We start from the raw sequence: 11890 nt of genomic DNA, 5'->3' as shown, positions 1-11890 counted from the left end.
CCTTAAATCAGACATGCAAGCCAACTCCTCCTTTTTTTCCCAGCTGGACACAGCTAATGGTTTTTACTTTCTGTACAAGGGTATTGGGATGTGAATGCAAGGCTTTAGGCACAAGTCCTTTCATATCTGGACTTAAAGCCATCACTAGGAAGCTTAGTAACACAGAGTTCCAGTTCCTTCTGCAGACCTCTAGTAATTTACCTGTATGCCCTCAGCATTTTTTAGGTTTATAGCAGGCAGGCAGATTAAGAAAGACAAACTTGGGTATCAAAAGTGCTTCCTCTTACGCAATGCAAGTTCCATTACTCAATTTCAGTAGGAAGCCACCCTGCAAGGCCACAACGGCAGCAGATCCAGGCATAACACATGCAGAGAATTTTCAGTCCAAGTTCAGACATCTTTCCTAGGAAGATTGTTGTCTCTTGTCCGAGGATGTAATATTTCAATCAACAGAACTCCTCTAGCTGACACATGTCAATCAGCATAAGCAAAGCAAGGGGGACAAGGCTGAACTTAAGTACTTTCAAAAGGATGCGGCTGATGTTGGTGTTACCTTGTCGGTGGCTAGCTCTTCAGTTGGAGATGGAAACAAAGAGTTAATAAAATTCAAGGCATAAACGAACTAAAATAAAATTGCTTCCAATGGTAGAGGTAGATTTTATCCAGCATAATATATAATAGCCACTCCTGTAAGTGCAGAGCTCTAGGAATTAAACAATTCAGATCAACTTGACCTATGTGCTCTTAGAATAATTACGGCAAGCTTTTTGCATATCCTTCAAGAAGGTAGGCACACCGCTCTGCAAAAAGAAAAGTGGAAAAGTCATTCTTGCATAATGTAATCAAGGCAAACTATAAGCAAGATGAGAATTCCCACTATATAGATCAAGGACTTGAAACAAATACAGGACAATTCTAAGATCTTGCACAAAATAGCAGACCATTCTTTTAACCCTTCATGAACAGACTGCATTATTGAAGTTTGCTTGTGTTAAGGCTATTCACATATGCTCTGGAACATGGATTTGTTGGTTTTGTTGCACAAATTTACCTGCCTGGTTGACTATCCAAAGGAATATCATATGAATGAAAAAAAAATAAAATTTAAGACAACTACCACGAGAGCAGACAACAGCAAGACAAAAAATGGGACTGCATAGAGCTAGAAAGGTCAATACATCCATTTTAGAAAAAAGTAATTCTACCCAACATGCAGAAGACAGGTATGGATGCACTGAACACATTGTTTGAAACAGATGAGCCAAAGACAACTGTGCTGTCAACCTTTACTTACCTTGGCAGCCCAATTGACCAGCCATGATGGAATCATGCCACCAGGATTATCAAAATAGTACATGTAGACTAGAGACAAGAGAGAAGAGACCAGAAAGTTACCAGCCGTAGTATGAGCATTAGCTCTAACACCGTATGACAGACACTGCCAGTGTGCATGACTGAATCTCCAAGTACAACCGTTCTGCTCTAAATTCTTCACAAAAAAAGTCAACTTGTACTGAAGGGGAATGTGAAGTAATAATAGGCATATTCCCAGTTAACCTCTGGGAAGCTGGCAGCACCACAGTATTAATTTAGACTATTGCAAACCATTTTAGGCAGCCTGCCTTATAAAATAAGGATGTCTTTAAAGGACTAATCTCAGGCAGGAGTCATTCTAGGAAAACCCTTTAATCTACACATCTGTCAAACATGATACCTGAATCACTGCTGAGCTAACCAGATTGCAGCTAGCATCTGACGCTACCCAACTGAACTGACTGGCAGCGAAAGAAGCGTCGGCTGGGGGCAGGGGATGGTCTGGGGTGGCAGAATGAAGTGGTCTGTAGTCTATTCTTAACTACCCAGCCCAACTGCTAAATAATAAGATTCTTAACAGTAGCACACTGCACTGGACAATTCCAAAAGTTCCATTCATTTTAAAATATTCCTCGTGCTCAGTACATCCACTTTATAGTAACTGGGTTTAGCTTAAAATTTCCAGTCTCCTTCTTTCTGCACTCTTTGGCTACACGACCTGTGATCACACTTTCTTGACCTCTTACCTTTAGATCCAGTCTTGCCATCACTTTCTATTGCCAGACTTTGTTTATAGCTTTTAACTCTGATAATACCAGGCTTTTCAGGGCACTGCGGTACAGCCACACTCTGAGACAACACAACCCAGATCTTCCGCCCATCGACATCCATCTCTCGACATTCACGAATATAGACATACTGTATTCCACGTTGAGGAGGCATGTCAAAACAGTGTCACTTTGACATATGATGAATTGACAAGTGAATTCCATTACAAATACCACCCCCTTCACCTTATTTCTTATGCATCTACAGGATCCAATCCTGCAGAGTAATAATGCAGCTATGTGTGCTTTAGTTATGTGTGGGAAGAGGCACCCACACGCTTCTGCACGCTATACATATTCATGGAGCATGAGGACTGCAAGATCTTGGATCAAGTGCAGCAGAGCAGTAGAATCATTAAATTCCTGGGATCCCTGGATGATCAGCTGACAAAAACTGCAAGAGGAAAAAAAGCTTGAAAGGATACGTCTCTGTTTGAGAGAGGAAAAGGGTACTTCACTTCCCAGTAAATTACTTTTTCACCATCATATGTTTTCTCATACAGTTCTGCAGTTGAAAACGGAAGATTGTTAGTATTTTTAAATTCTACTGCAATAGAACCATACATGGCACCAAGAACTGCTCAGATTTCCCAAATGAGCACATTGTACATGCAACCCTTACGTCAAAATTGATAGTATGTAAAGTTGTAGCAGTAGAAGACACTAAAAAAAGTTCGGTAGCAGGGTTGTTCAGGAACTCAATACACAAAAGCAGGTGGCATTTTTTTCTGCTGCTATTGAATTCATTGATGAAGAAAAAAAAACAACAACCAGAAACAAGAAACAAAACCAACCAAAAATCCCAAAACACAAAACCAGAACAATTCTGGAGGCAGAGTCAAACTCCTTTTTGGACAGCTAGCTCATTCAAAGACTCTCCATCTCAAAGCTTTCTCCTCAACTATGCACATTCTGTATAATTCTGAGCCACAGGTACAGTATGCTTTTTCACAAGCATGTCATTATCCTTGTAAACGATTCTGAGTTAGCATGGAACTAGGACAAGTGCTGCTTTTTAATACCTGAAGAGGTCTTGTATGAGGGATTAATGAAGTTTGGAAAAGCTATTAGGAATTTCACAGCAGTATATAAAGGCAACAGTGAACAAGAAGCTTGGGCAGTTATAAGCCTTCATCACACCATCTTCAGTCTGCCTGGAAACTCAACAAGGCAGCTGAATAGGAAAAAAGTATCTAAGAATAGTCCCTAAAACATGGCAGTGACTCAGGTAGTAGTGCGGCCTAAAGGAGAAAAACTAGTTCAAATCAAACTACGTAACTGAGTGTGAAAAAATGTCTCTTGTACGGCTTCTTCCCTCGAGGCCATGACCACCATTATCAGGGTAATGGACACGATGAGCCATGCAGCTGTATCAGGGTAAATCCCTGTCTGCTCAGGGACTGGTCATGACACGGGTGCAGTTAGAAAGGGTGTGATCCAGAAAGGTGGTTCACACTAACCGTCAGAGTGGTCTTTTCCTCCTCCAGAGCAGACTCCTGCCTGAGGTGCTAGATATCTTTCAGAGCTAATGCCCACAATCTGCCACATCACTTTCCCTGGTTTGGAAAATAAGGCTAGAACAGACTGATAGTCTCATTGCTAATGCAAGAGGAGTGCCACAGATGGGAGATTCTTTCCCTGTACAACCTGTTCCAAACTAGGCTTCTGGTAGTACGCCCTGCAAGTCAGCTGTCACCCATGAAAACAGCTTCTCCTCTTCTCCAGGTTGGAGCAGTACTGGATGCACAAAACTCCGCGTTGTAACAAGCTGCAACATTATCCTATCCACCAGAGGTCACTGGAGCATTGCTTTAGTAACTTTCCTTTCCAACTGCAAAGCTTTCCTTTTTCAAAGGAATTAACACACTCTTTTTTAAACAACACCTCAATGCAATTATTGGTTACTAACTCATCTACCTCTACGTCTGCAAACACAGAAAAAACACACAGTAAGTCACGTCACATCTGTAGTCACTTTAGTCTGTCAATACTAGGGGACAGCTTCTGATCAAAGCAGAATACGGGGCATTTCAATCAATCACCACATTTCACTTGGCATCACTACAATAGATCACAAGTCCATTTTATTCATAACAGGCACAGCTGCATTGGCTGCTTCAGCAGTCAATCACTACCATTAAATTGTTGGGAAGCACGGTCTCATTCCGGACAGTGTTGCAACCAGAAGCAGCACGTTTCAATATTGCTCAGGCCCAAGCATTTTGTATCATGCCACAGAAGCACGTGGTACCTCAGTCCCCTCGCTGCTGAACGGGCAGCTGCAGCACAGACCAGGCCTCGGGATGCCCTCATCTCGCAGCTATCCAGGAGCCTGCTTTGGAAATAGCCAGGGCACTAACAGCAATGCAGGAACAGTGGCAGACTGACACCAAAATTTCTGAGGCCTCAGGCAAACCCTCGGTCATGTGTTTTTCCAAAAGAGTAACCTCCTTGTGAACAGCCTCTTTGCTTCGGGAAACACAAAGCAGTCTTGTCTTCCAAGTCTCCAAGCCTTCTTTTCACATCTGTTTATTCCTTCGCTAGCATTTATTTTTGGCCTTGAAAGAAAAACATAACTCCACATTAAAGGGATGGTGTCCAGTTAAAACCCACAGACTGGACCACCCCTTCGCTCCTCCTTTGCATGGGAAGATCAAAGCATGACCCTCTGAAGTACTCACAGGAATCCTGTCCATATCTGCCTCCAGTCAGGCCTTCATAAAGAGTTCTGCTCAACTAGAGGATAGAGATTAGCTCCTCTCATGCTTAGTGCAGGAGCAGTTTCCTTTTCAACTAAAAAGGCAGCTGGACACATTTTTATTTCAATGCCAGCCAGCAGTTCAGCAGAGAACTCTCCTTTGGACTGCCATTATTGCATAGCTGTAAGAGCAACAGGGAATACAAACAGTAAAACAAAGAGCAAGAAGGCTCTGAATGGAAGTTTTCTGGGTTTTTCTCCCTCAATGTAAAAAGAGAAAAACCAAAGTTGTATCGTTTACATTGAAAATGTTGGTTAGCACTAGTTCATCATACATACAGTTCTAAAGAACAGGTGGGCTTGTGTCAATTTTTAAGCTAAAACGAAAGCGTTAACATTATGTTTACACCCATCAAAAGCTGACTTCTGTGAACGGCTGGACCTGAAGTACCAGCACAAATTCACAGATGAACATATCGTGGTCAGCAAGGATATAAACACCAGCTCTGCAACGTTATCTAGTTTTTAGTTTAAGGGTGTAGCTTCCCCCAACCACTTCCTTTCTTTTCTCTAAGAAGGCATTACCAAAAAAAAAAATAAAAGTGTTTGTTTAAGAAGGATTCAGTTCTCCTAAATGCACTTAAATCAAAGACTACTGAAGTAACTCAAGAGAACATATTATTTTTACATCCAATATGATAACGTTGAGTCCTTCTCCAGCTCTTTTTGTTTCACTAATGGCAAAGCGGCCTTTGCTACAAGAAAGCTATCGCCCATTTTGACAAACGCCACTTTCTAGGGAAGACACAGCTTCTTAGGCTTGACCAAGTACTGACACGAGTCATGTATGTGGTTCTCTGTATCAGTACAGGCACAGGCATTACCAGTAACCATTTGCCATAGAGCTGTCTTAGACCTACCAAGCACAACATTTAACAATTTTTGGGGTTTTGATACTGTTCTTTGTTCAGCCAAACACTCTGACGACATTTCAGTTTTACTGGCCGGAACTGATTTTAAGCACAGGCTTAAAAGGGAAAGGCTCCCCATCTTTAAAATAAACAGATTACTGGAGGCCTACATCAGCTGATTCCTTGCCTTGTCACTGCTGACTTAAGGTGTTTTAACACCATATGGATATCCAGGTTCATGTCCCTTTTCAAAGACATCATTAAATAAACACAACTAAATTAGTTATTCCTTTCTCTGTGAAAGCCCAAAGTCACAAACTATTCTCTCGATACACCCATTTCTGATTGTAAAAGGTGCCAAGAACAACCAGTGCTTTCAGGAAAAGACATTCTATCACACATCAAACTGGTGCAAGCCAGAGGAAAATTTTTCACAGTGAGAACAACCAGCCATTGGAATAATCTCCTCAGGGAAGCGGTGGATTCCCCAACATTGGACATGGTTAAGATCTGGCTGGACAGGGTGCGGGGCCATCTCACCGAGACCGTGCTTTTGCCAAGAAAGGTTGGACCAGATGATCCTCGAGGTCCCTTCCAACCTGGCACTCTATGATTCTACAATTGCATTGCTCCACTGCAATATGCAAAGATGCACAAAAGGTAACATCTCCATTTCTCCCTAGAACATCTAAAATTTAACCTAGGAATTACAACACCCAGAGGCTGCAAGGTGCTCCAGCAGAACAAATGATGCCAATTATACACTTTAACCAACATAGAAAGAATTCATTCCAGGAGAAATCTATATGGTGATGAGATATTAGCTGTTCACGTCAGCGTTTACTCGTGTATTTGCAGAGTGCAACTGTATCCCAAAAGATACTTAAGTCTGGCCTGAAGTCTTTGGACGCAGCAACCTTAAAACACCTTTGAAGAAGTTTTCAGTGGGAAGAGTCCATGTGGACATAAAACTTGCTTTTAAACTGCCTAGATGAGCTTACCTTTAACATACTGATCCCACTGCTTTCTGAAATCTAAGTCCATATAGACATCCACGCACAGTTTTGGGGGACAGTCAGCAAGACCACCGAAGATTTTATACTCATAAAGTCCTGATTGCTGTGGAAACAGAATGGGGAGAGGAAAAGTCACACAGGAAAGGGAAGTACTCTGCAGCAGAGAGAGCAGATGAAGGAAGTTAGGTGGGGCACATACTACAAATATGCTCAAAAGCTGTGAAAGCAAGTGTTCAAAAAACAATACAAGATTCAGTCTTTAACCTCTCGACTTTTTGATCTATACATGAAAGTTTAAATCCAGACAGGCTGACCTGCCCTGCACAATGGTTGTTCCTTCCCTTATACCAGTATCCTTTTACTTGGTAAGTAGTTCCAAAGGGAGCATGTTTCTTCACACACACCACGCCCCTTTTAATCTCCCGTGCTCAGTATGGACTAAATCCTGCCCACACTGAAGCTTACCAGCAGCATTAAATTCTTGTGGCAAGGTCTATAGACCCTATATAATGTGCTTAAGAATCTCAGCCATTTCCAGGAGGTTACCAGGTACTGCACAATCTGGAATACTCTTTCCAGCAAGTTAGGTACGCTTATACTCCAGGCTGTGATACAAGAATGCTTTACCAAGTTCACGCTTATATACAGCGCACTGTTACATCTGCCTTGAATATTTGCTATTTTCTTTCTGAAAGCTGTCTGCACTGAAGGGTGGGGTGCAGGATATCTCCTATGTGAATGCTCTCAACATATGGAAACTCCATCTGTGCCTATAGAGCAATGTTTGTACTATTGTTAGTACCAGTGCAGGACTAAATTAAAACAATGACAGTATTTTGAACATACACCGTAGGAGTCAAATTCAAGCATTCCCAAGGAAAGGGAGGGAAGGATTATACAACATTCTGTCAGTTAATGGCCGATTTTTCTTCTTCCCTTCCCCTTCACAAATCAACGCTAGAAGATAAAGATTTGATGTACCAGAAGATACTAACAGGACCAGGAAGCTCTAGCTACTCATCTTCACTGTGGCTTCACTGAAGCATCCATCACTAGCTTCAAACCTGAACTGTTCAGCATCTGTGCAGCCCCCTGCACTCATATCACCTTTGTAAAAGGCACCAACACTTTTATTTTCCTAAGACTAATTTTTAAAATACCACACCTGAAAACGAGCCGGCACCCAACAGCATATGCCCAAGCAAACAGTGGTACTTCAAAAATAGTTGTTTTAGCTTAAACACTATTTCCTTCCAGGTCACTAGTCAGAAACACTATGTGGATTATCTTGCACGTATCTGCATTTACATTAAATGTCACATAAGGCAGGAGAACAGCAAATCACAATTCTCTTCGTTCTTCTAGTAATTCAGAAAAAAACTCTTACTTCCCCATGTCATGGGGCTGCTCTTCCACCGAAGAACAGAAGCCTTTGTATTCTTTTCTTGGACTTTGATTAGGACTGCATCTTGAGAGGTAACAAGCAAGCTCACCCACAACTTTAATGCTGCAGTTAACATGCAAAGCTAGCTGTTCATCAGCACACTCCCCGTTTCTTTGTATCCTTTATCTTCCTCTTAATCTGTCTGACAGAAGAAAGCCATGCAGTAATTTTCTCCTTTAAGCTACCAGAGCTTGCCTCAAAGACCTGGCGTAGACTGTGCTTTGTACCTTAGTGACGACAGACACTTTCACACTTCCAGACCAAAAGCTCTAAGACCACAAACTATTACAGGGCATTGCTTGTTTCTAAAGCTTTTATATTCCACCCAATCAGCAGCTGGAAGTGCCTGTAACACTATTAATTCAGGATTATCAAAAGATCCGCACACAATATAGGTCTTTGAAGCATTTTTTGCTATAAACAGAACCTCCATCAAAGGTTAGAACAGAGCTGTAGTGATGTCATTCACTGTCACATCATTCAGAAGCCAGCAAATACAGAGTGCAAGTGCTGCACTACCTAATCTCCTGACTTAACCTATGGGACTCTACCTTACATTCAATGGTAGGCTCCCAACTGGTTCACAGTGTCAGTTCAGTCATTCTTACATCTGTAGCCTTCAACTTCTCATGCTGTAGCTCAAGACAGATCCAGAAATTAGGTAGTTATTCTCTACCAATCTATTTGTCCACTGCTAGACAAATCATGGCATACATCACTAAATACCTTCTACTAAAAAAGGTAGTATTTTGACACAAGTACAAAATAACAAATCATGACCTGAAGAGTGAACAGTACATCTTGCAGGAGTTAAGACAGACAAAGACATTCAATAAGAACAGCAATTTACAACAAGAAAGTTAAAACAAGAGGGAAATGTTTCAAGTTTTCAGAGGCCTATCAGCAGGTTGGAATACAGCACAGAGCAGGAAAGCCCGGGAGATATATCTGTGTAGCCTGCGCAGAACGAGGAAAGTGAAGGCAACAGAAAATACAATTGCTGCCTTCCGCTTCCTGGACTGCCACTGCTATGGTGGACTTGCAGTTCAGTAAGTGTTAAAAGCCAATTTTTCCAGTAACAACTTTAAGCAAAGACCCTCCTCCTAGGGTCTTCTTCTCCTGTGGCAATTTGAAGCAACTGAAAGACAAAACAAAGACTTATTTCCCAGCAGAATCAGAACACTGGACTCGAAAAGCTCCCTTGCATCCTACCTAGTCCGTCCATCTCACCTAAATTAGGGTCACTGTACGATACACACACACACACAACACCTCTCAGTGGTTTTTAGTCAGCTCAATAGTCCTTCTATACAAAAGCATGAGAAGGAGAAGCCTGAGCTACTTTCCATCTAACCAGCTTCAATTGATACAACGGCAGCAAAGCCACAGCAACACAGGCTGCCCCAAGCCAAGCCTCATGGACGCCTCATCCCACGTTTGGCTAAACGCAGCCTCCAACCTCCCCAAATTACTCTGCCCTCATTCACTGTGTGATGCATTTGCAGGTTTGCAATGAGCTCCAGTCCTAAAGCTTCTATTTCATCCGCTCCAGAAGCAACGCTCCCAGTACCCTCCACTCCATCAGCACATCCAGTTCCTGCGCAGGTACCCGGCAGACACCCAGGCTCGCCGTTGCTGTGTGCACTCACTGACAAACTTGTCTTGCTATTGCCAGTTCCATGTCCGTGCTGTCAAAAGGGACTATTTACCACCAAAAAGCTCCAAGGCGTAGGAAGTGACTTTTTTTTTTTAAAGAGACTTTCCCTGCCCTGTCTTGCCTTTCACGCACACCTATGCATTTGCTTTACTTGCTACTTTTTTCTAACATGACCATGGCCTGAAATGATTTTTCGGAATACAAGTACAAAACGTTCACGCAAAGCACAGTATAAAGTCCAGCTTTATAAGGAGTTCAGAGGTAACTACGATCACAGAGCTAAAGAAATAGGATGTTTATATGGATTCAAAAGTCATTATTAAATCATAAATCTGCACAAGAACGGAAACCCTCACTACATTAATCACAAATCAGTTCTGGAAGCCTAAACTTCTAAAGTTCCTAAAAGAAGTAGGTCCCCCAAAAAGGGGAAAATTTAATTCCAACCCTTTTGGAACTATCTCCCGATTTTAGAGGGAGCAAGGTGGAAAATCAGTTTGAAGGGAGTTTTGCAGAGGGCCAGAAGGAAGGGAAGCAGGAGTCTGCAGATCAGGAGGATGCTCTAACACAGGAGGTGCTCAGGGGCCGGTGCCCCGGGCCGGGTCTCTCCTTCACCGCACACACCGCTCAGAGGGGCTGGCGGGAGAAGCGGGACGCGCCGAGCAAGCGCCCCGTTGGAGCCAGGGCTGCTCCTGCCGCCGAGAGCACCTTCCAGCAGGAACTTCTGCAGGCACCAGCTAAGGAGCCTGCCGAGCCTCACCGCTCGCAGGTTCCCCCAGCAGCCTGTCAGCGCGGTGTTCACCGCAGCGGAGCAGCTTTCTCCATCAGCAGTTAATAGCATTACCCTGAAAGCTGCTTTCTGGGAGCCTGGAGAAACTGAGCCGAGGCCGGCAGCACCCGGACGGGCAACGGCCCCTCGGCCTGACCTGTGCGGGGAACGGGCGGCTCTGGACGGGGACAGGCTGGCGCTCCCCCGGCAGCCCAGCACCGCCCCCCCCGCCCCGGGGCGCTGCGGCCTGGCCCCGCCACCGCTCCTCCGCCGCGCTCCCCCGGGCAGGGCTCAGCCCTGGGCGGGGAGGGCCCGAGGCACAGGGGAAGCCCCCCCCCACACACACACCGCCCGCCCGCCCACCTCGTCGTACAGCCGGTAGATCCTCACGCCCATGCTCTCCACCAGGAGCTGCCAGGGCCCCCCCGCAGCCGGCGCCGGCTGGTCCAGCTCCCGGCAGGCGGCCCGAAACAGCTCCTCGGAGAAGCCCCGCGGTGGCGGCGCCTCCATTCTCCGCAGCGGCAGGAGGCGGCCGGGCGCGGGGCACTGGCGGCCGCACCGGGCCCAGCCAATGGCCGCCGCTGCCGCCCCTCCCCGCCGCCCGCCCGGCCCCCGCCGCGCCCCGGGGCCGCCGCGGCGCCATGACAGAGCCCGGGGCAGGGCCGCGCCGGGGGCCGTCCCGGGGCGTGTGGGCAGGCGGGGTCCTGCCCGCCGCGGTGTGGGGAGCGGGGGACGTGGGTTTGTGCCGCTGGGAACCCGCCGGCAGGGCTATGGGCGCATCTTTGCCCGGCAGGTTGTCTCCGCGCTTCTGCCGTAGCGTCCCCGCTTCTCGGTGTGCGTGGGGAGCGGCCTCGAAACGCGGGTGTCGGCTGGTAGTGCCGGAGCCGGGCCGGGTCCCGTCGGTGTGTCCGTGAGCACCTTGACCTTTGGGTGTTCCCCGAGGACGGAGACTGAGCGCTCCCTATGGGCACGTGTATTTATACCCCTATATATATTTTCGCATTTAAAAACTAGCTTTCCTTACGGACTGTTCCTACGGGAGTGTATAAAGAACCCAGGAACGCCGTACAGCCGGCTGGTGCGTGTGCTTGGCACGGACACGCACCCACCGAGGCCTGGCCGGCCTGGCGGAGCAGCAGCAGAGAGGAGGCGGCAGCGGGCTGGGGTGGGCAGGGTGGACGGGGACACAAAAGTGGCACTGAGCCCCCGGACAGGAGTCGTCCACTGATGGGGAAACCCCTCACACCTTACTTG

At 45.7% G+C, this 11890-nt stretch overlaps 1 protein-coding gene across 1 annotated transcript; it reads right to left on the bottom strand.

The window, feature by feature from the left end:
* Positions 1-734: 734 nt before the first annotated feature.
* Positions 735-11146, bottom strand: PCTP (phosphatidylcholine transfer protein). Its single transcript, XM_086473723.1, has 6 exons — positions 11000-11146; positions 6752-6869; positions 2567-2646; positions 2061-2232; positions 1295-1362; positions 735-800 (listed from the first exon to the last, which is right to left on the bottom strand). Exons 1-6 carry the CDS (start codon positions 11144-11146, stop codon positions 735-737), a joined length of 651 nt encoding a protein of 216 aa, XP_086329849.1.
* Positions 11147-11890: the final 744 nt, after the last annotated feature.

The sequence above is a fragment of the Leptosomus discolor genome, chromosome 15 (genome assembly GCF_034619465.1).
Source record: "Leptosomus discolor isolate bLepDis1 chromosome 15, bLepDis1.hap2, whole genome shotgun sequence".
In the NCBI taxonomy this organism is placed as follows: Eukaryota; Metazoa; Chordata; class Aves; order Leptosomiformes; family Leptosomidae; genus Leptosomus; species Leptosomus discolor.
This window is presented reverse-complemented; position numbering and strand designations above follow the sequence as displayed.

Excerpts from the sequence above, each read along its gene's own strand:
- PCTP (XM_086473723.1), bottom strand. The coding sequence starts at position 11,146 with ATGGAGGCGCCGCCACCGCGGGGCTTCTCCGAGGAGCTGTTTCGGGCC. Across the intron at positions 6,870-10,999 it reads TCTACCGGCTGTACGACGAG|CAATCAGGACTTTATGAGTA; the intron begins GTGGGCGGGCGG and ends CTGTTTCCACAG. Across the intron at positions 2,647-6,751 it reads GTGGGATCAGTATGTTAAAG|AACTGTATGAGAAAACATAT; the intron begins GTAAGCTCATCT and ends TTTCAACTGCAG.